The 24,440-nt window shown below is 42.4% G+C and overlaps 1 protein-coding gene and 1 long non-coding RNA gene across 2 annotated transcripts in view; one reads left to right on the top strand and one right to left on the bottom strand.

Moving 5' to 3' along the window:
* Positions 1-1,483: 1,483 nt before the first annotated feature.
* On the bottom strand, positions 1,484-7,533 carry LOC122117624. Its single transcript, XR_006149216.1, has 3 exons — positions 7,523-7,533; positions 3,366-3,370; positions 1,484-1,590 (listed from the first exon to the last, which is right to left on the bottom strand). It is a non-coding gene; the product is annotated as an uncharacterized LOC122117624 (long non-coding RNA).
* Positions 7,534-22,762: 15,229 nt separating this feature from the next.
* Positions 22,763-24,440, top strand: part of Cat (catalase) — a 36,449-nt gene continuing 34,771 nt past the window's right edge. Inside the window, exon 1 of the mRNA XM_042691348.1 lies at positions 22,763-22,905. Within this exon, the coding sequence (XP_042547282.1) occupies positions 22,840-22,905 (66 nt within the window). The 5' untranslated portion in view covers positions 22,763-22,839. The remainder of the gene's footprint in view (positions 22,906-24,440) is intronic.

Below are 24,440 nucleotides of genomic sequence, written 5' to 3'. Positions count from 1 at the left end.
GGGCACTTTATTTTCAACAGGTCTTCAAGAGAAAAGAGACTAAGTAATTGAGAAATGGCCATTTATTTAATATTAAGGATTTTTTTCTTGATTTTTAAAAAAATTCTCTGTAAAGGACTCAGTTTATTTGTAGAACATCACTCAATTCTTGTGAGTGAAAAGTGAAATGTGATGACTACTAACATACTAAAATGAGGAGTTTTAGATGTGCTCTGAAGTTTATAAAGTACTTAAAGTGCATGTGTATGTGTGTGTGTGTGTGTGTGTGTGTGTGTGTGTGTGTGTCTGTGTGTGTGCATGTGTGCCAGACCTGGAGCTTGAAATCAGGGCCTGGGTGCTGTCCTTGAGCTTTATTTTTGCTCAAGGCTAGTGGCTTTACCATTTGAGCCATAGTTCCACTTCTGGCTTTTTTTGGTAGCTAATCGATTATAAGAGTCTCACAAACTTTCTTGCCTGGACTGGCTTCAAACTGTGATCCTCAGATCTCAGCCTCCTGAGTAGTTAGGATTACAGATGTGAGCCACTGGTGCCTAGCAATAAATCTTATTTTATATTATCACAATGGAGATCTGGATTGATGGTATCCAACAGTTATTTCTGGTATGACATGAATATTGGTATCTGTTCCATCTCATAGGTAGCCACCAGCCACATGGGCTACATAGACCAGATGTGGATACTCAAATAAAAATCAGGATACTTCTACCAGTAGACAAAGTGGGGTGCTTGGTCAAAAATAGCATGTGTCCACTGTGTCAGTATATTGCAAAACAACAAAAATTAATTCTTAGCAACTATTCATTGAATTAAAAATGGTAATTACGTAAGAATGAAGCAAGGAAATCTTAATAAAGTTTAAAATTTTGTACTCTTTGTGTAGTGGGGGTAGGTGTACTGGTCCTGGGGCTTGAACTCAGGGCCTAGTCACTGTCCTGAACTTTTTCACTTAAGGCTAACATTCTACCACTTGAGTCTTTACTCCACTTCTGGTTTTTTGGTGGTTAACTGGAGATCAGACTCTTAGGGACTTTCCTTCCTGGCTAACTTTGAACTGAGGTCTTCAGATCTCAGCCTCCTGAATAGCTAGGAGAGTGAGCCACTGGTGCCAGACTACATTTTAGAAAATTCTTTCCATTGCAAATTTTCTTGACTGCTGAGTATATAGAGTAATTAATTGAATAATTACTGAGTTCAGCTCATTGAGTAACTTAGGCTATACAATGACTTAGCAAGTTTTCTGTTGACATGAAGGTATGACTTTTATCCAACATGGATTAGGCCTTGGCTTGTTGTAAGTATAACAAGTCTTTAGCCTATCAATTTTTGCATGATTATTCACCCATAAGAAAATGACTTCTTTTCTTTCACAATGTTAAATGCCTCTATTTAGTGATTACTTTTAGCTGGGGTGAAGTCATTCTGTAGTTTGGCTTAATTTTTTCCTTCTGAGCAAACATTTAAGACAATTCTTACTTTCCAAATCCTTTCTTACCTAAAGAAAACTGTTTTTCTGCTTCCTCAATTCTCTTTCCAAAGTCTTTCCTTATACTGTTTTATAAACTCTGTCTTATAAAACCCAACACATCCCTTCTTCTTGCTGCTTTTTGTTTAACAACCCTCACTCAGGATACCACCTGAGAACAAGTCAAAGGCTATCCTATTACTGCAGGTAAACTGGAAACTTAACTTATGCTGCCCTGCCTTGCCCACTGCAGGCCCAGACCCCAAGTACCCCAGTGACTCCTTAATACCCCATGCCAGCAAGAAGTGGCCCGAAAAAATCATGATGCCCATTGGCTCTGGTGGCTTCAGGGCCTCAGCCCTGCTAGGACACATTACTTCCTTGCTCATGCCATTCCTTGGCCCTCTAACTGCCCTATAACATGGGCATTTTTGCTACACTGTCTCTTTAAATGCTTTCAGGAGGTGCTTCTGGAACAAGCCAGAGTTTAACCTGATGCTCCTATATGTCTATGGAAAGGCTACAGTCAACTTTCCACACACAAGTCCACTGGATGCCCAGACCTTCAGGAGGCTACCCCATAGGGTCATCATCCCTTTTCAGCAGGAAGCAGCTTCAGAAGACAGACCACTGTCTCTTATCCTGGCCAGTAACAAAGAAAAAGGGTGGAATGTTAGCTGGGGTGAAGTCATTCTGTGAGGGCTGACATTCCAGTGGCCAGGGTTCTGCCTGGCTATCTGATCTCAAGGTCACTGGCCAGGCCTGGCCACCTGGCCTGGCCACTAACTTTACCTTGCCTCCTGTTCACAACTCAGTCTCCTATCTTCTTGCAGGGTCTCTCCCTATAAATACTCCTGTAGCTTAAGGGCAGCTGCTGCTCTCTGTTCTGATGAAGACAGTCTGCCAGTCTTCCTGGCATTAAACTTTTTCTTCCTTTTCAGAAGTGTGTGGTGTGCTCTATCTGGCTGAGACACCTAATGATAACCTAGAAGGCCACAGTGTCATGATAATCTCTACTGATCATAGTTACCCAAAATTAACATCAAAATTAAATTAAAACTCCACTTTCTTTGTTAAGGAAGCTTCCAGAAAAAAAATTTTTGTATTGCCCCTCCTTCCAACCCAAAAATGAAGCCATTAGAGTTTTTCCTATATCTTTGTTCTGGAGTGGCCACTGTTTTTATATTAAGGAAATTAATGTTCAAACAATCTTTTCATCATGAATTATGGCTGCAAAAGGAAATGTAAAAGGGAAATATGGAAAACCAAACTCTCTGGGTACAAGTGTGGGATAGTTACTGTCAGTTTGTCAGGAGGACATGCCAATCCAATGGCAGCCAGACATGTTTGCCAATCTATTACAGGTCAAATAAGCAGGGACAAACACGAATGCCTGCCCTGGAACTTTATTGCATTGCTTGGCTATCCAAAATGGCTTCTCAGTATTTCCTTTAATATACAACTTAGTCATGAACTGTGATCCCGCTGTATATCACATTTATAATAACAATAAAAATAAAACCCAGATACACATTAGCTGTTCTTGAGGAGGCAGGGACCTCTGGACTTATCCTAGCTACTGGCGATGTTGAGATCTGAGGATGTGGTTCAAAGCCAGCCTGTGTAGGAAAGTCCATGAGACTCTTATCCTCAGGTCATCACCAAACAACAACAACAACAACAAACAGAAATGGAGCTGTGGTGGTAGAGTGTCATTCTTAAGCAAAGTAAAAAAGCCAAGGAACAATACCCAGTTCCCAGTACCAACCCCCAGTACTGGCACACACACAAAAAAAGTTTTTGAAGATGTTCAAGCTCCTTAGAATAGGTTCAGAGTGTGTTTGAGCAGCACCAAAATGATAGGAAGGGCAGAGCTGGGCATGGTGCACTCTGTCAAAATAACCTCACCTCCCTGAGGCCTGAGGCACATTCTTAATTTCGAAATCGGGAATAATATTCATTTCATGGGGTTGATGTCAGAAACATTTCTGAATATGCCACATACAACCAATAGGGTTTCCACACCTGGGGAGTGGAGAGCAGGTAGAGTTGACAATCAGGAGATAGAAATGAGACCCAGCTTTGCCATTCTGGTCATATCCTGTGTTTCTTCATCGAGGACATAGCAATGATATCAGTATTCTCTCCACCGGGCTGAGAGGAAGCATAGACATTAACTTCTGTGCTATGCCCATGGTTGATCATTTTTCTTTTCTCCACCCCCCACCTTGTTTAATAATCTACATTAAAAAATAATCCTGAGTACATCATTTTTCTTTACCATTTCCCACCTGTTCCCTCACCTTCTCTCCCCTGAAAAAAAAAACACCTTTCTGGTATTGCCTCAGTTTCTCTTTAGCATTCAAATTTTGTATTGACAGTATTTTTCCTAGATCTCTTTGGAAAAGATTTTTGTTTTGTTTTGTTTTGTTTTTTTCTTGGTCGTGGGGCTTGAACTCTGGGCCTGGGCACTGTCCCTCAGCAACTCAGCTCAAGGTGAGTGCTCTGCCACTTGAACCATAGTGACACTTCTGGTTTTCTGGCAGTTTATTGGAGATACGAGGCTCAGACTTTCTTGCCTGGGCTGGCTTCAACCAAGATCCTCAGATTTTAGCCTCTTAAGTACCTAGGAATACAGATGTGAGCCACCAGCACCTGGCCATTATTGGGGCTTGAACTGAAGGCCTGGGTGTTATCCTTTAGCTTTTTGGCTCAAGACTAGTGCTCTACCACTTGAGCCACAGCTCCACTTCCAGTTTTATGGGGGTTAATTGGAAATAAGAGTCTCATGAACTTTCCTGCCCAGTTTGCCACTGTGATCTCTGTTACTAACTCAGATCTCAGCTTCCTGAGTGACTAGGGTTAAATGCATGAGCCACCAGTGCCTGGCTTGAGGCAAATGGTGACAATGTCTTGACAACGTTTTCATCAATTCAACTGCTCCACATGGTACACTAGGCTAAAAGTGACTGGATCCTGAAGGGAAAAGGGCAAAAACAGCAAAGTTCAGCTTGTCTTTCTACTCCCAAATATATTTCACAATTTTATCTGTCTAGAATATTTTGCAAATCTCTTGTCCAAAGGTTCTGTTAAGTCATTTTAGTCAGCTAGTGATTATTTCATGTTTATTATATAATATAAATATCATACTTATAAAAGGCAAGCTTTTTTTTTAAAGGCAAGCTTTGACAAGACTTTCCTTATGTGTAAAATAATAGAGATGAATGTCAATATTTGATATTTGCCCTTTAATTCCACCTTATCAATCAAGTTGAAATGTAAAATATTTATGGCCAGCTTTCTGTTGGACTTTGGTTTCAAAAATAGATAAAGTTTCTTGAAAAACAAATTTACATTATAACTCTTACAGCCGTTGGTAAATAGACCAAACAGGACCATTCTTTTGCCAGTCAGTAAATATATTTTGTATCTTGAATGTGAATTTGGGATTTAAGGAAAGGAAAAGAGTTAGGAGAGTAGAGTTGGGAGCTGGGTTGTTTGAGCTAAGTACTAGTTCTGTCTTTCTAACTAGCTTTGAGCCTCACACCAATACTCTCTCTTCAGGGTTATTTTTGTTTTCATTTTATTTTTCGTGTGTGTGTGTGTGTGTGTGTGTGTGTGTGTGTGTGTTGGTACTGGAGATTGAACTCGGTGCCTTATATTCTGGCTCAACTTTTTCTGTTCATATTTGACACTTTAAACTTTTGAGCCATGACTCCAGTTCTGGATTTTAGCTGGTTATTTGGAGATAAGAGCCCCCTGAATTTGTCTGCCTGGGCTGGCTCTGAACCAGGATCCTCAGAGCTGAGCTTCCTGAGCAGCTGGGATTAGAGTCATGAACCACCAGTGTGTGGCTTGCTTTTATTTCTGATAATGAGAATCAAATCCAGGGCCTTGCTCATGCACAGCACAAACTGCCGCTGAATAACCTTCCAATCTCTTGAGCAATTGTGTGTGTGTGTGTGTGTGTGTGTGTGTGTGTGTGTGTGTGCGTGTGTGTGTGTGCGTGTGTGGCTTGAACTCGTATCTTGGGTGTTGACCCTGAGCTGTTTTGCTTAAGGCTAGTGCTCTAGACTGGAGCCACAGCTCTACTTCTGGCCTTTTTTTTTTGGAGGTAAGAGTGTCATGGACTTTCCTGTCTGAGCTGGCTTCAAACTATGATCCTCAAATCTCAGCCTCCAGAGCAGCTGTGATTACAGTGTGAGCCACCAGTGCCAAGCCTGGAGCTATTTTTAAAGTTGATAAAGTAGATTGTCAGTTTCCTCTAGTTCTGTCACTTATCATCTGAGAACTGTTGATTGGCCAACTCTTGAAACTATGACATTACTAAGTCAATGACAATGAGATCATAAGGCCATATGAGGCAGAGATTGGGAACGATTAAACACCTCAACTTTCTGTAGATACCCAGTAAAATCATGTTGAAGGGGAGCCACTGGTAACTTCTGATTCAAAGCTAACTCCACACTGAGCTCAAATGAATCTCAAATAATAACCGGAATCTCAAATAATAATGTGTACATATTTGAGGAGAATCACAGTAATGAGATTTAAATTCTGCAGCTTCCATTGATGAGAGGGGTGAGGACTCTGGCCCCGTAGCCTCTATGTATAGATTAGACCATTTTGTGACATACCCAAAGAGCATGACTCCGACTGGGGCGCCACACATGGAGCAAAAGTCTTTTCTAAGCAGAACAGATGCCCATTGTGTTGATGCAGCCTGCCTTGCCAGCAACTCGTTTCTGATGGATCCTGACCATCTTTCTTTGGCATCACCACCATTACCACCTTACTGAGCCAGGGGCAGTTTTCTATGGGTTTAGATGTAAGATCAGGGCCCAGGGGAAAAAAAAGGAAAGGCAAAGAGAGGACTGGATTGTTGGTACACTGTGCCCAGGTTGGCAAAGGGCATCTTCAGTGATCCAGTTGAACTGGATGTTCCAGAACCAGGCTGCTCAGAGGGCTGGATCCATCCCAGGAAGGGTGCAGAGTTACAGGAGCCACACCAACTAGCTAGCAGCAGAAGGGACTGGTTTTCCTAAACTCTATTTGTGATGTGTGTGTGTGTATGTGTGTGCAGATCCTAAAGCTTAAACTCAGGGCCTGAAATCTGTCCTTTAGCTTCACGCAAAACTGTCACTCTACTACTTGAGTGGTTAATTGGACATGAGAGTATCACAGACTTTTCTGTCTGAGCTGGCTTTGAACCTCTATCATTAGATCTCAGCCTCTTGAGTAAGTGGATGACAGTTGTGAGTCACCAGTGCCCAGCTAAACTCTATGTGAACTTCTCATAACAATGTTTTGTTCGTTAACTTTTCTTGCTTAAAGACCAGAGAATTCATGCCAAGTATCATTGAGGTTAGTCACTTATTTACAAGTTCTCAAGTTCCTACCTCACAGAAAGTTGGGAGTTGTAGTTATTTTCCTAGGGAGCTTTAAAGTATGTCATCATGACCACATTCTACCTTCGTTGTTTTGGCAGTGTGGAGCTCCAGAGTTCCAATATGCACGTTGACTTCTCCATAGCATGACTCATCATTGATTACATTACAATTATTTTTTTCTTTATATTGTATAATACCTGCTTTCCCAAGACATAATCAGCTGGGTGTGGTCGCACACAATAGTTGTAATCCCAGCTACATAAGAGGCATAAGTAGGATGCTTGTGGTCAGAGGCCAACCCCAGGGAAAAAACAAAAGTCATTCAGAAAAAATAACAATGCAAAAGGATCTGGAGAGTGTGGCTCAGTGGTGCATGTTAGAAAGTATAAGTTCAAACTTCAGCACTGAAAAATTAAAAGGAAGAGTTAAACATTATAGCATTAGCCGTAGTTTTAGTCTCCTGTTTAGACCTTTCACGTAGTAGATACAGAAACATGTAAAAAGTAATGTCGGGTACCAGTGGCTAATGCCTATAATCCTAGCTACTCAGGAGGCTGAGATCTGAGGATCCCAGTTCGAAGCCAGCCTGTGCAAGAAAAGTCAGTAAAACTCTTACCTCCAATTAACTACCAAAAAGCCAAAAGTGGAGCTGTAATTCAAGTGTTAGAACACCAGCTTCTAGTGAAAAAGCCAGACAAGAACAGGAGAGCCTGAGTTCAAGCCCCAGTACTTGCATACACGTGCACACCCATACATACACACCACCACCACCACCATCATCGCCGCCACCACCACCAATTGTTCTGCATTATTTTGTTTTACAAAAGTTCTTTCAATCAGGCTCTTCTCAGGAAACAGAGGAAACAGCATGCTGTAAAGACACCATTGAGAAAAATGATCATAAATAGATAACACACAGTGTGTAAGCTGAGTTAAAAAAACTGAAAGGGAGAGGGGAGGCAGCTCTGATTATGAAGTATGCTTCATCACCCCTGGGCCCAAGGAGATGAAGAGACATTTCTGGAACCAAGTACACCTGCTGTTGAAGGAGGCAGCTGGCCCCAAGGCGCCATAGCCAGACAGACTGTAAAGTAACCTGGGAGGGATGGGTCCAGATATTTGGGCATCCAATACTTAAGTAATGTGTTCAGTACCTTTTGGAGGAAAAGTGAACAAAACTAGATGCAGAAGAAAATCTACAATGATAAAAGAAACCACAACTTACAAACTTGAATATTATGACAGATGCATTTACAGAATATCCAGAAAAATTGCACACTATTTTATTAACAGCCAGACACATTCAAACTACTATTATATATGCAGGTATACATATATTTTATATATGTACAAATTCTCTACCACTGGAGTTGTGCCTCCATTCTTTCTTACATGAATTTATTTTTTTAAGTAGGTCTCATGATTTTTCTCCTGGATGAATGAGCCTTGCACTGTGATGCTTCTAATTCTGTATTTTGTGTAGTATAGATTATTAAGAGTATACTGCCTTACCTGTCTTGTTTGCTGAGACAGCTGCCCAGGCAGGTTTCAAATCCCAATCATCCTGTCTCTACCTCCTATGTCACTGAGATTACATGCATTTGCTACCATGTTCAACCCTTATTTATTTCATTTTTGCCTTATCCTTTTGGGTCATCTATTTATATATTAAAAATATCACCATTTTATTAAAGTCTTTCCTTTAGCATAGTTTGTCAAAATATACTTTGTTGTTAATAGTTTCAGCTTTCTAACTTCGTCCTGGTCACAATATTTAAAAGCTTTAGACTGTCAAACTTGGGGATATTAACAGCAAATTTCTTTCTTAAAGATGTAATAAGCTGGGCGCCGGTGGCTCACGCCTGTAATCCTAGCTACTCAGGAGGCTGAGATCTGAGGATCACCATTCAAAGCCAGCCCGGGCAGGAAAGACCATTCAAAGCCAGCCCCGGCAGGAAAGACCATAAGACTCCTATCTCCAATAAACCACCAGAAAACCAGAAGTGGTGCTGTAGCTCAAGTGCTAGAGTGCTCACCTTGAGCTGAAGAGCTGAGGGACAGTGCCCAGGCCCAGAGTTCAAGTCCCATGACCGACAAAAAAAAAAAAAAATGTTGTAATAGTTTAGGGAAGTCCAAGTTTTCTTGAATAGTGAATGATTATAAATACTCTTGGACTTGATGGCATATATTTATAATTTTTGTGTTGGTAGTGTATCATGAAGTTTTATACTAAGAAGCTAAATGCTTGTCACTGAGTTAGACCATCCCAGGACAAAAGAGGAAGGAATGGATTTGTGCTTGGGAGAGTAAGGAGAGGGGAGGAGGATAGAGGTACAGGTTAAGACTGGAGTAGATGATAAAGCAGAAGAAAGTTCTGGATTCTGACAGGGAGGTGGGAAAAGAAGGTCATATGGTGGTAACAGGCTGAGGTTACTCCTTGAGGAGTACCAGGACCAGGAAAGAAGGAACAGATCCTTAGCCCTGATGTCAGCCAGGGCCCTGTTCTTCCTAGCCTCTGAAACTTTGTGAACAATAACTTACCACACTTGGAAGAGAATTCTACCCATGGTAATTCATCTCACCAAACCCAACTAAGTGAATCTCCAACTCAGTGTCTCCTAAGACAGATGCCAAAATGCTTACAGCCACTCCAGTGATACCTGTAAGAGAAGCAATGTCGTGGAAAGAGACAATGGTCATATTCAATATTCAGTTATAACCCATGTTATCACATTGCCAATACTCCTTCCAGAGCGTTTCAAGGAACACGGCACATGAAGTTTAAGTTGTTGATGGCTCATGTCTGTAATCCTATCTACATAGGAGGCTGAGATCTGAGTATCTTGGATGAAGCCAGCCCACACAGTCTGTGACACTTTCATATCCAATTAGCCACCAGAAAACCAGAAGTGGCATTCTCTGGTTTAAAGTGATGGAGCACTAGCCTTGATCAGAAGAGCTCGGGGACAACACCCAGGCCCTGAATTCAAGCTCTAACACTGAAAAAAAGATAAATAAAATAAAGTTTGAGTCTCATTAGCTTTATGGTAAATCCGTCTTTGGAGTGGAGGTGATGAAACTGTGAGATTCTATCTTTTTGTTGTTATTGGTTGTGGGACCTGAATTCTGGGCCTGGACTCTGTCCCTCAGCTATTCAGCTTAAGACTAGCACCCTACCACTTGAGCCACAGCGCCACTTCTGGCTTTTTTTCTGCTTATGTGGTGCTGAGGAATGAACCCAGGGCCTACAGGCATGCAAGGCAAGCGCTCTACCACTGAGCCACCTTCCCAGCCCCTCTATCTCCTCTTGACTTCCATCTCATGCTGATACCAAGGCCTGAACCTAACAAGAGACCAAAAGTCTCTTTGGTGGAGCCCATGCATGATGTTCTCCTGGAGAAAAGCTCTATGTAACTTGGGCAGTGATTTTTGAGATATGTCCCCTAAACATAGGCAACAAAAGCAAAAATAGACAAATGGTATGCTACATGGTAAAGGAAATAATCAAAAGAGTGAAGAGGTCCCTCTCCCATGGTATAACCCCTGCTTTCACTGTATTTGATGTCGATATAATTTGTGGAGGGGAAGGGAAAAAACAAATCATTTAAATAGGGATACAGGTGGCCCCATTGCAACAATGAGATGTACAAGTCGTTATGTTGAAAATGAACTTTACAACTTTGGTGCAGGGAGGGGAGGGGGAGGAGGATTGGGTGGGGGGAGCAGGGGGAGGATGGGAGGGGATGGGAAGGGGAAACAAAGGAGGAGGCTACAATGCTTCATAAGAAATGTACTCATAATCTTGCCCATGTAATTGTAACCCCTCTATACAGTATTTTCACAATAAAAAAAAGAAAAAAATGGAGTGAAGAGACAACCTTTGGACAGAGAGAATGGATTTGGAAGCCATCTGTCAGCTAGAGGGTTGCTATACAAAATAAAAAAGGAAATCAAACCACTGAAAAGCAAAAATGTAAATCAGCTGATGGACTGGTGGGCAGAACTTGAATAGACATTTCTCCAAGAAGAGACACAAATGGCCAACTGGTATATAGAAACAATGCTCAATATCACCAGTCATCCGGGGAATGCAAGTTAAAGCCACCATGACATGGTTAGGGTAAGAATTATTGGAGAATGGAATTATAGAAAATGTTGAGAGGGATGTGAACAAAAGACAATACTTTTCTGTATTTATAGGAGTATAAAGACTTCTTTGGTCAGGATGGAAAACAATATGGAATCCCTCCCCTCTCTCCCCCCCCCCCCCCAATTAAAATAGAACTATCCTATTATCCTGTAATCCGACTTCTGGATACAAAGAAAGTCAAGATGTGGAATAGTCAAGATACAGAATCAACCTATGTCACGTGTCCACTCAGAGGAATACATAGAGATGTATACCCACAATGGAACACTATGCAGCCATAAAAAGGTTGAACTCTATCCTTTGTGACCAAATAGGTGGAACTGGAGATTGTTCATAGTAAGTGAAATAAACCAGGCACAGAAAGACAACAGTGCTCAATCTCACTGGTATAATTTACAAAATACCTAAGTCACAGAAGCAGAGGGTACATCGGTGGTTAACAGAGCATGGAGTGTTGGGGAATGTTAGAAGGGATAAGTTCAATTGGTTTACTTATAGCATGAACATTGTAGTTAATAATGATGCATTCTTCACACCTGCTGACAGTTGCTTTTAAGTTTCATGTTACAAAAGAAATGATACTTTAGTGAAGTAATGCATATGCTGAGTAGAGTAACTTAAGCATTCTATAAGGCAAGTGAATTTCAGGGTATCACATTCTGCTTGATAAATGTATACATTTTCTTTGGAGAAAGGTGAGGACTAGGTCCTCAGGAGCAAACCAAAAAATGTCTAGATGTCATGTCATATAAGCTAAGCCATGAACTGGAGATCATGTTGCTATTGATCTCACAGTGGAAGAAAGACAGGAGGACCACAAGACATGGGGACAGGGGCTTTAACATAGAGACAGGGGCCTAGTAGGAACAGAAGATGAGTGGCTATCCATAACCGCTGCTGCTTACCTGAAGGGTTTCTATGGGGACTGTGTTCTTCCCTCCCTCCCTCCCTCCCTCCCTCCTTCCCTCCCTCCCTTCTTCCCTCCCTCTCTTCCTTCCTTCCTTTTTCTTTTTCTCCTTATTTCTCAACCCCCTGGTAAAACTTTTCCCCTACTAGGGTTTGAACATAGGGCCTTACGCTCTTTTGCTCAATAGCTGGCACTCTACCACTTGAGCATACTGCCAACCCAGTTTTTTTTGTCAGTTGTGGGCTTGAACTCTGGGCCTGGGGGCTATCCATGAGCTCTTCAGCTCAAGGTGAGCACTCTTACACTTAAGCCACACCACCACTTCTGGTTTTCTGGAGATTAATTGAGACTCTTATGAGACTCACGGACTTTCCTGCCCAGGCTGGCTTTGAACCATGACCCTCAGATCTCAGCCTCCTGAGTAGCTAGGATTACAGGAGTGAATCACCAGTGCCCAGCTTCCAGTCCAGCTTTTTGATGGTTAATTGGAGATGGAATCTCACAGACTTTTCTGCCCTGGCTGGCTTAGATCCTACAGATCTCAGTCTCCTTAGTAGCTAGGGTTAAGGGTATAAACCACCAGTGCCGGGCTTCTCTTTCATCTTAGTATTTTCTGTAGGTTATTTTATCAGATCTGGTTATAACCCTGAAAAGGTTCAGTTCTGCAGTCACCCAGCAGAGCCACTCAGAAGCCTGAGCGATCTCAGGAGCCTGCGTGAGTGGTGGCTGGAGAGGAGAAAGGGTTTTATTTAGGAGCAAGCCAGCAGGTGGAAGAAGAGCAAGGCCGTCAGTCGATGCAGCCTCTCTGTGGCAATCGAGGAGCCAAGATCACAGAGCCTTCCTGGACTTGTGGATTTCAGAGGTGGTTTTGCTTACGGGTTTGCTATCTGAAGACCTTTGTCTGTGGTTTTGGTCTCTGATCTTCATTCTTCACCTTTTAACTGGGGCTTCCTCCTCCATAAGCTGGAGTGGGAAATGTGCTGAGAAAAGGTGGCTCATTTACAGCTGGTCCTTCAGATACAGAAGAGGAAACAAAGGGGCATGAAGTCATTCTCAAATATTGAAATGAAGGAAGAGAGGAGAAAAAAAAAACAAACCCAGGGTTTGGTGTCATTGTGACTTGGTAAAAACTTGTATAGGCTGAGTTCCCTCTTTTCACTTACATGTGACCTTGCTAACTCCCCACTCTTCCAACACAGACATCAAGGAGACTTTCTTATGAGATCTGATCATGCCGTTGCTATTTTGGCTAATAGCATGTGGGGAAGCAAGGAGAAATGTCCAACAACCAAGAGAGAATCCAGGCCCTGGTGGCTCATACCTATAATCCTAGCTACTCCAGAGTCTGAGATCTGAGGACTGTGGTTCAAAGCCAGCTCAAGTAGGAAAGTCCATTAACCAGCAAAAAGTCAGAAATGAAGCTGTGGTTCAAGTAGTAGAGTACCAGCCTTGAGTGAAAAAAAAACAAAGGACAGCACCTTGGCCCTGAGTTCAAATCCTAGTACTGATGCACACCAAAAAGACAGTTTTGCAATGTCCTAGGTAACTGACACTTTAAGTGTTTATATTCCTCTTTTGCTTCTTCACCATCTAAAGCTCAGTTTGCCAGCTGAGCAGAAAACTCTTATTACCAGGCCATTTCCCCCCCCATCCTTGGAGAGTTGGGCTCCTACTAAAGATATTCGTATGCCCCCTCCACCCACAATGCCCTGGGCTTTGCTCTCCACATTTCCCCTTTTTCCTCTGGAGACAGTAGTACCTTCTTCAGCATTTCAGAGTTGAGGTCTAGTCTTGACCAACATTTCTGTTTTCTCTACTGTCTTGATTTCTCCTCCTCTTCTTCTCCCATTTTTCCTTTCTCCCCTCCTTCTCCTCCTTTTTTTTTACCCTTGTCTTTACAACTTTATCTTTCTTCAGCCCAACTCCGTGGTTTGGGCACTTTCAGGGAGAAACTGGCTTCCAAACCCAGGTTCTTTTAGATGCATAATAGTGTAAAGAATAATCACACACCTGCATTTATTATGGTTCTGTCTTCCTGACTCCACTTCGACACATGTCCAGTGCTTTGGAAGGAAGAAATGTTTGCAACTCATGGCTGCAGTTACTGTATTGCCATCTACTTTTCATTTCCCAGGTACAGCCAGGTGGAGGGTGGCCACAGTGTTTGGAAGTGGAGTTTTGGACCATCTGGCACAGTGTAGAGAGAATATCTGCATGTCTACACTCATCTTTTTATCCATTTTTGGTTTCTATCTTTAAAAACATGCCTCTTTATCTGGGCGTTGGTGGCTCATGCCTGTAATCCTAATTACTCAGGAGGCTGAGATCTGAGGGTTGCAATTCAAAGCCAGCTTGGGGAGGAAAGTTCGTGAGACTCTTATCTCCAATAAACCACCCAGAAAACTGGAGTAGATCTGTAGTTCAAGTGGTAGAGCACTAATCTTGAGCTGAAGAGCTGAGGGACAGTGTTCAGGCCCAGAGTTCAAGCCCCATGACTGACATAAAACAAAACAGAACAAAAGAGAAAAAAAATGCCTCTTTAAAAAAAAACAAAACACTGGCACAAAACAAATAGAACCTTAACTATGCTTTCATGTTTTGTGAACTGATGTTTAGACTAGCATTTTTCAAGTTATAAACAATTTCTAATGTATATATATTACATATTATATATATTATATATCACATATATGTCTATATTTGTATATAGTACATATTTGTATATATTTTTATATATTCATCTTTAAGTTACAGCATTTTTGTATTATGCTAGGGTTTTTTTTGTGCCCTTACTGGGATTTGAACTTAGGTTTTGGGCATTTTCCCTTTGCTTTTCCTCTCAAGGTTGGTGCTCTACCACTTGAACCACATCTCCACTTTTTGCTGATCAAATTGGAGATAAGAGTCTCATAGACTTTCCTCCTGGTCTGGCTCCAAACTGGGATCCTTAGATCTCAGCCTCCTGAGTAGCTAGGATAACAGGCATAAGCAACCGGTGCTCAGCATGTTGGTATATTTGAGAGGAGCAAAGAAATAACATGAGGGTATGATAGATAGAGGGTAAATGCCTTTCCTGGTTTGAATCCCACACTCCCTGTTGCCCAGGGCCTTGCTTTTGACTTTGTGCCTACACTGAGTCTAAGATTTCTAACTTTCAGTCAGTCATACTGACTCATGCTCCCAACTGTAATGTAAGGCAGTCAGGTCTCTTTTGGCACTCAGGGAGTCTTGGTGGCTGGTAATTTTGGCACCTACTGTTTGTTGGGAGTTTTGGTGGCGCCAGTGTTTTGTTTTCCCAGCATTATGATAGTTTAATTTGCTCAGGTTTATTCTGTGATTATTATCACAGACACTGGAATAGCAGAGTCCAGGATGTTGAAGACATGCATATTGTTAGAAGCCAAGTGCCTTTTCTACATGCGGTGAACTTGGGGTGGGGGTGGACATCAAGGCTTGTGTTCTCAGGGTTTCTGCCAATACAACAATATACAGAATAATCTTGAAACCCAACAGTGTAAACACAGCAAGACAAGCGATGCTACAAACACTACCAAAGGCGGCCATAAAACCAGCACTTATTGGGAAGATAATAGATAATGTTTACTAAACTAAAAGCTCGGCATACAGTGATGAAAAACAGAAAGAAACATATGTTCTTCGTCAAGTAATTCCTTACCTCGGGATAATCATATTGGGTAAGCCTAGAATACTTTTTGTCACATAACCTTAGGGTTTGAGAAGTATTAACACATTAAATCTCACAATATATATGTATATAGTATGTTAAATCTCATTATATATATAATCGTAAGGTAATTTCTGCGTATAAGATGCTTAGCTAATTGTTTTTATATCTTCCTAAGTTCTATTTTTGCATCTTAACTCACTTAACTATTAAATCACTGCAGGGGTGTCAGTGGTTCATGCTACTCAGGAGGCTAAGATCTGAGGATCACAGTTCAGATTGCCTGGTCTATCTCCAATTAATCAGCTCTGAGAGAAAAAGCCCACCCAAGGATATGAAGCTCTGAGTTCAAGCCCTAGTACTGGTACACGTGCACACATGCACATATGCACACACACATACACACAATCACTGTGTTCAAGGTAAATTATATACTATAGATAAAGTTATAATTCTTCTTTCTCCTTGACCTTTTCCCTTGCCTTTCATTCTTTTTTTTTTTTTTTTTTTGAGTCTGGTCGTGGGGCCTGAACTCTGGGCCTGGGCGCTGTCCCTCAGCTATTCAGCTCAAGGCTAGTGCTCTATCACTTGAGCCACAGCACCACTTCCGGCTTTTTTTTTTTTTTCGCTTATGTGGTGCTAAGGAATTGAACCCAGGGCCTCATGCATGCAAGGCAAGCACTCTACCACTGAGCCACCTCCCCAGCCCTGCCTTTCATTCTTAATCCCTATAACAGTTCTAACCTGGACTTTACTCTCTTTTTGTCTAGTACCAAATAATATAATTAACACATTCTCTAAGAAAAATACTTGAATATGGTCTGTTCTAGGAGTTCATTTACATTTTTTGGTAAAATTTTATTTGGATATAATACTAAAATGGCAAAACATTATAAAAGGAGGACAAATAACTCCAGTTTACCTTTTACCCAGATATTGCCCTGTCTATCATTTGCTTGATATCTTTGCATGTATACAGGCATAGACAGCTTCATTTTCCCTAGCCATTGTCAGGTGCAGTCACCATGCCTTTTCCCAACCAGCAGTGATTGAACTTTGCTTCCATGAAGCAATTGCTTTTGACACTTGGCACACTTAGGAGAATATTGATTCATGTCACAGTCTCAGAATTGCATTTGTTTATGTCCACATTTCCTAGAGCAAGAGCTGCCTGCCTGTTTGTGTCCACATATCCTGGAGCAAGAGTGCTATCCATGTTCGTGGATCCTCTCTCCTGGTGGGAGTTGACTCTTTGAATGGATATGTTTTCCCAGGGAATGCTCATTCTACTACCTTAGAAGTCCTAAGTCTGCGGCTCCCAAGGGGCCTTGTCTACAGTTCCTCTTCTTTGACACCCTCACCACTATCTTTGGACAATCCTCAATTCTCTGGGACTCTCTAGACCTACGGTGCTAGCATTACAGATTCATAACCACTTCTCATTCTTTCAAAGAGTCTGGAATGTCATTTTCCCATTCTCTCTCTCTCTTTTCTTTCTCTCTCTCTTTCTTTCTTTCTCTGATGCAAATACTGAAGTTCAAACTCAGGGCCTAGACACTGTACTTTCATATTTTTACTCAAGGCTTTCACTGTAGCACTTGAACCACGTCACCATTTCTGACTTTTTAATGTGGTTAATTGGAAATATGAGTTTCAAGGACTTTCCTGCCTGGGCTGGCTTCAAACCATAATCCTTAGATCTCAAACTCCTGCATAGTTAGGATTACAGCCATGAGCCACTGGCACCCAGCTCCTATGCTTTTTTGTTTTGTTTTGTTTGGTGCTAGTAGTCCTAGGGCTTGAACTCAGGGCCTTGACACTATCCCTTAGCTTTTTTTTTTCAAGGATAGTGCTCTACCACTTGAGCCACAGCTCCACTCCTGGCCTTTTCTGAGTAGTTTTTATTGGAAATAAAAGTAACATGGGCTGGGGCTGGGAAGGTGGCTCAGTGGTAGAGTGCTTGCCTTGCATGCCTGAGGCCCTGGGTTCGATTCCTCAGCACTACATAAGCAAAAAGGAAAAAAGCCAGAAGTGGCGCTGTGGCTCAAGTGGTAGAGTGCTAGCCTTGAGCTGAAGAGCCGAGGGACAGCGCCCAGGCCCAGAGTTCAGGCCCGACAACCGGACCCAACAAACAAACAAACAAACAAAAGTATCATGGGCTTTTCTGTCTGGGCTGGCTTTGAACCATGAGCCTCAGATCTCAGCCTCCTGAGTAGCTAGGATTACAGGCATGAGCCACCAATGCCAAGCTTGATCTTTCTCAATTATGGAAAGGCAAATATGGATTCTACAGTTGGTTTACATCATTGTGCTTCCCATTAAGCTAGTCCTAGGTGGACAGGAAATGTTGCCTTAATTTAGATAAACTCCAAAGAAAGTATAACACTCACCTTGGTTTCCCTGTCCACTTTGCGGCAGGCAGAGTGATGTACAAGTTGAGATGTGACTTCCAGAGTCACTGCCTGACTTGAGTTCTGACCTCATCATTAACCAATGATGTAACATTGGGAGGTTCTTTGTCTTTCTGCTACCTCAATGTCCTCACAGGTAGAGCAATGTTGGCTTCATATCTTAACAAGGTTGTTACACGGATCAGATGGGTTAATGTTGGAAAATCTCTTAATGTAGAGACTGGACAGTGTAGGGAGAGTGTAAGTTTTTCTTGAAATATGTTTTGAAAATATGCTTGGGTGGGATGGGAAGGTTTGGTGTATGATATGGGTTGTTCATCATATGTGAATTCAGAGCCATACTTGTAGTAGCCATAGGCAGCCTCTTAACTACAGCACATCCTATAGAAATATGTGTAATATTGAACAGGTGAAATTAGTTAAATGGTTAGGTAGATTAGTCAAAGGTCCAGGGCCTCTAGGAATATACCTTGCAATGGTAATGCACTGACCTAACAAAGGGAGACCAGACTGTGGAAACTGCAAGTTTCTTTAAAAAAAATCCCATCTACAGGGAACACAGAGAACAGATATCTTGCCTCCTATCTCGTTTTACGTTCTCAGCTTAGTTAGGGTGGAGACTTGCAAGACTCAACTGATTAAAGACTAAGTTTCATGGCCACATTGATGGCATAGATTGTCTCTGGTTGGTTGTCTTGTGCCTCATTTGCATGGGATTGGAACCAATCAGAATCCAGCCCCCCCTCCTCCCATTTAGTTTCAGCCATTTCCCTGCCAACTCAGTCAGGACCCCTCTCACCTGGAGAAAGCTCTGTTTCTTTTCTTTTAGCTTAAATAAATTCAATATTTTCATGTCACCTTTTGTTGTTGTTGGATTTCATTCTTGGAGATAGCAGAAGCAAAGATGGAATCTGTGATGGCTAGCTGTGAGCTGTGTCTGCTGTGGAGATAAAAAAGCTGTTGCACAAATGGGCTCTGTTAGCTGTGATTGGAACAACAGAAAAATTGGTATCACTACAAAAACCCAATACAAAGTTTGTCCTGTGAAGCCTGAACAAAATATAATATAGACATTTTAGGTTTAGACTCCATCCTGCTAAGGCACCATAACTGAAACTTCAGAAACTGTATCAGCAACTCCCCTTGAACCCAAATTCCAGGAACAACTCCCTTTACGGTAAATTCCACTAACTACAGCTAAGTTCCAAATGTTCTCGCAAGATAAAGACCACTTGGTCACAGCTCAGATCATCTGCTTTAGCCAGTCATTTCGAAGAGCATCAGCCCCATGAACCAGCCAACCCCCAGTCCCTGGTCGGTTCCCGCCACTGGTTAAACTAATCATCTTTTAGAATTGTTTTATGAATTACCCGTGGTGTGATATGATTTGTTAAGTGATGCTATGCTGTATGCCCTATAAAAACCCTGCTGAAGGAAGGGTCATGGCTCTCAACTCTGACCCACTGTGTAGGTGATGGTTGTGAGTCCAGGCTCCAGTTTGTAATAAACGACTCTCCGTGTGCTTACATCGCAATCTGCTTCTTGGTGGTCTTTGGGGATCCTTTTCTGGGCATAATAAGTTGAAGTATTCCATAAAAGAGTCACATAGGCTCTTGAGCAAATGGCAATTCTGATAACTAGGTAATACTAATAGCTAACTGTGTATATCATCTCCCTTAATCATCTCAGCAGTCCAGAAGACCATGTGCCAGATGCTGCTAGCTGACCACCAATACTTATTCTTCTTTTCTTTTCTAATAGAATACCTGAGTTTTGTCAAGCACATGGCTGCCAAGCCAGAGACAACATTTCCCAATGTTCTGTGTAGCTAGGCATGGCCATGTAATTCTGGCCAAGTGAATGTGATATAAGCATAAATGAAGTGTATGACATCTCAGCTTCTTTAGTAGCTAGGATTGCAGGTTGAGTCACCAGTGCCCTCTCTTTTTCTTTTTCTTCCCCCCCCCCCCTTGCAACAATGAGAAGTACAAGTTGTCATGTTGAAAATGAACTTTACAACTTTGGTGGGGGGGTGGGGAGGATTGGGTGGGGGGTAGGGGGAGGCTGGGAAGGGATGGGAAGGGTAAACAAAGGAGGAGGCTACAATGTTGATGAGAAATGTACTCACTATCTTGCCCATGTAATTGTATCTCCTCTGTACAGTATTTTAACAATAAAAAAAAATAAAGAAGCAACTTTATTGAGAAAGTACCTACACTGACCGGCCAGGGCCACAGCACAGGCTCGGGAGCTGATACTGCGACCCTGGGCGTGCCCTCTCTTTTTCTGTGTTCTTGTTTTCTCTTGCCTCTACTTCTCTTTCTGTCTAACTCATAAAGCCACAGTGAAGAGCATTACAATGAAATATATAAAAGAATCTTAGTTTCTCAGAGAGTAGGGGAATCCAAAACACAATTACTAAAGAAATGCTCATGCATATGTATGACTAAAATATTAAAACGTAGTCCCAATTTGCTTGCTGACTTAGAATTACCTTTTGTAGTCAAACAGATAAGATTTAAACTATTTAATGAGGGCTGAGTTTTGGCGGTATTTTCACTTAAACTACAATTGAATTATAATTACAAAGCCAAATGAACAGAAATTTTACCTTTGTACCAAATGTAAATTCACAGTCACTACTTGGAAACACAGACTTCATTTTATATATTTTTTATTTTTATTGTTACTATAAAGATGATATACAAAGGGGTTACAGTTACATAAGTCAGGTAATGAGTACATTTCTTTCTGGACAATGTCAGCTCTTCCCTTACTCTCCGCCAGTTCTTCTCTCCTGTTCCTACCCACAGATTATATAGTTCATTTTCAACATAGTGTCTAGTGAGCACCCTTGCTGCATTTGTTCACCCTTTGTCCTTCAATTTCTGTGTCCCCTTACCCTCCTACAGGCTGACAAATGAACTAACAAGACAAAAAGAAAAGAAAAACACCAGCAAAGAAAAAACTTCTTGTTTCCATTTTCTGGAACACATACATTTTTACTTTAAAATATATAATTTGACAAGACCAGAAACAAGCCTTATTTCTACATTTCTCTTTCTCTGAAAATCATGCTTTGGTAATAACCAAACCAACCATAACAGAAACAGAGGTGAAAACCCCCACAATGTCATAAAGAACAAAGGTTAAAACGGGACTCAGCTCTTTCTGTTTATTTTTTGGTGTTTATACTAGCTGGAAGCAAAAGACTTACTTGATTCTTTTGACATTCACTTATTCAATAAGCCATAGATTCTGGAGATGAATTTACATGGCTATGGTCTTGATCCTATCGCTTAATAATTGTGTGACTATGCTTATACTTATTTAAAATCTCTAGTCCTCACTCTCTTAATCTGTAAAATGATGAATATTAGTTTCTAACTCATAGTGTTGGGAGGGTTAACAAAGCAAATAGACACAAAAAAGCTTGTAGAACCAGCTACTGTTACCTCATATCTGTAATCCTAGCTATTCAGGAGGCTGAGAGCTGAGGATCAACATTCAAAGCCAGCCAGGACAGAAAGTCCATGAGACTCTTACCTCCAGTTAGCCAGCAAAAAGCCAAAAGTGGAGCTGTAACTCAAGTAGTAGAGCACTAGCTTTTGAGTGCAAAAGCTAAGAGCAGTGCCTATGCCCTGAGTTCAAGCTCTCAGTGCTGGCGCAAAAAACAAACAACTTCCCCTTCTCCCCCAAAAGTGATCGAACAAGTTCCTATCTGTAATGCGCAATGAATTACAGCTGTGACAGTCACTGCCCATATGGGCTTTGGCAATATGAATGGTGGACAGTAAAAGCTATCAAGCAAATCACATTAGACTTTTATCACAAAGGTCTTTCTAAAATCAAGAACAATATCAAATTTCCATGATTGTACACCCACTCATGCATGTAGTTCTGTTGAAAAAAATCAAAGGTAAAAGCTGAGCCCTCTTAATTTGAAGCTGGTGGTATAGTTATATCTCAAGACATTTCAAGGTACGTCTCAGAACCTGAGAGAACACATTCAATCTGCTTGGTTAAAGTGGGTGCCAGTGGCTCATGCCTGTAATCCTAGCTACTTAGAAGGCTGATTGATGTTTAAAGCCAGTCTGGGCAGGAAAATATGTAAGACTCTTATATCCAACTAACCAGAAAATACCAGAAGTAGAGCCATGATTCAACTGATAGAATGCCAGTTTTAGAGTGAAAAAGGTAAGGTCTTGAGTTCAAGCCCCAATAAATAAATAAATAAATAAGATGACAAACTTGTCAGTAACTTACTGTATATTATAAATATTACCAAGCATTTACTTCCCAACGTAGATTGTTTATTTTAAATAGAGATTGGTGATACAAAGTTTCAGAGTGCTTTTCTATGAAATAATATAGTTTTCTAATAAATAAAAATTCATGAATAAAGAGTGAAGAAAGCATCCAACCCATCCTTCAGCAGCAACTTCATTTTGGACAGAGGAAATCCACATTGGACATCTGACTCTCTGAAGAACACAGTTCCAAGTCCTCCACTTGTAAAGTCACTCTGACTTTCCACTTATCACACCCAGTCCCCCCCCCCCCCCCGCCCTCCTCCCCCTCCCCCCCCCCTCCCCCCCCCCCCCCGTTCCTCTACACCCGCCTCCCACAGGGAGCACTGGACTTCCAATCCCATCCCACTTATCCCTCCAGTGACCAATCAGAAGGGGCCCTCCGGGAGGGCGGGCGGGGGCGGTGCTGATTGGCGGAGGCTGAAGTCATCTACTTCGGGCGCTGGGGCGGCAGATCTGTCCTCAGCCTTGGGTGGAGATCTCCCGACACTGCAGGCTGAGCTCTGCCTGGAGAGTTGGAAGCCATGGCGGACAGCCGGGACCCAGCCAGCGACCAGATGAAGCAGTGGAAGGAGCAGCGGGGCGCGCAGGTAGACCACGTGCTCTCGGGGCGTCTTGCGGACCGGTGCAGGAAGCAGGGGCGCCCACGAGTAACGGGGCCTGGGCGCCTCTGCTTTTCCGGGGTGGCACTGGGCGGGGAGCCCCCTCCCCTCCCCCCCCATTCCGGGCATGGGGGTGGTGTGCAGAAAGACTACTGACTACATCTAGCTGTGCGAGGGGGCTGGGTTCTGGGGCGCAGGGCCTGGGCCTGCAGGGTTTGTGGGTGGCGACCGGGCACGGGACTCTGGAGTTTGCATTTGGGCCAGCTGGGACAGAGGTCACAGCCCTGGCGGGAGCTGCAGGAAGCAGAGCAGGCTCCTGAAATTACAGCTGCAGACGTCCACGCGGGTGGGAGCCCTTAGGGACCGTTTTTGTAATCCAAGTGTGCCCCGTGTGAAACCACCAAATAAAAGAATTCCCCCTTCCGTTATTCCAGGTAAAAACACCCGACGGGGCACTTCAGACCGAGCCCCACTGATAGGTGCTGCTTTGTAGTACTGAGTGCCTGCTGAGTGCTGATCCTTGTTGGGGCCAAAGTATTCAAATCCCCTTGAGTCTAGAACCACACCCTTGAGGAGTTCAGTGTGGAGACTGGGAGAGTAGACTCAGAAACATCTCGCCATCCAGCCCCAGTACAGACGGTGTAGACGGTAGGCTGACCGTGGCTGCAAGCTTTCACAAAGCAGGTGACACCTGCTTATGTTTAAAGAACAGAGGATTTTAGCCCAATGCAGATGAAGCAGGCAATCCTGTTCTGTGCCCTGGGGTGCGGAGTCTCAAAAGGGCACGTTGAAGAGGCTGGATTAGATTTTGGACCGGTATTGTGCTGCTGGTTAATCTGGCAGAAAGGACTAGAGCTGGGCTTTTCCCTCAGTGCACACAACACTTTCTCAAAACCAGGTTAATGTTCATGGACTGGGGGCTTGATGCCTCATGCTCATGGGTGGCATTCATGGTGCTGTTTGTGAGAAGCTGCCATTCTTCTAGCGCTCCTTTGTCTTTTGTTATATCAGTCCAGTTTGGCATGATTTCTTAAAGTGAACCAGACAAACTTAGAAGTCTGTAACTAGCACATGCAGCTGGCTAGCGACAGGGTTAAGATTAGAACTGAACTGGGGGCCAGGACTGGCGGTGTACTCAAGGGTTGCTAAATCCTGGTTCACACTGAAGTTTTATTGAATACTTAGTGAACTAAACAGATTATGGGGCCAGGCAGTGAGATTTTTTTTTTTTTATAAAACCGAACATATTAATTTAAAACCACTCTCTTTTGTTCTAAAACTGACTTGCCTCATTCTTGTTTGGGAGAATGATTAACTGTTGTTGAATTATGAAATCCTTACTGATTTTGCTGACACAGTTTGTCTGTGTAGGAAACAGCTGGCTCACAAAGTACATATATAATTTTTGTCTTTGCTCATGGTTTCCCACTGCCCTGTTTATTACCCTGATTGACAGATACACTGCTGTCTTGGTCCTCAATTTGTGTTCCTTTAAATTGTTTACTTAGGAGTGACCTCTACCT

This window comes from Dipodomys spectabilis, unplaced genomic scaffold (assembly GCF_019054845.1).
Source record: "Dipodomys spectabilis isolate Male_0828 unplaced genomic scaffold, ASM1905484v1 ptg000145l, whole genome shotgun sequence".
Classification (NCBI taxonomy): Eukaryota; Metazoa; Chordata; class Mammalia; order Rodentia; family Heteromyidae; genus Dipodomys; species Dipodomys spectabilis.
Note: the sequence above shows the minus strand (reverse complement) of the source record. Positions and strands in the feature narration are given on the sequence as shown.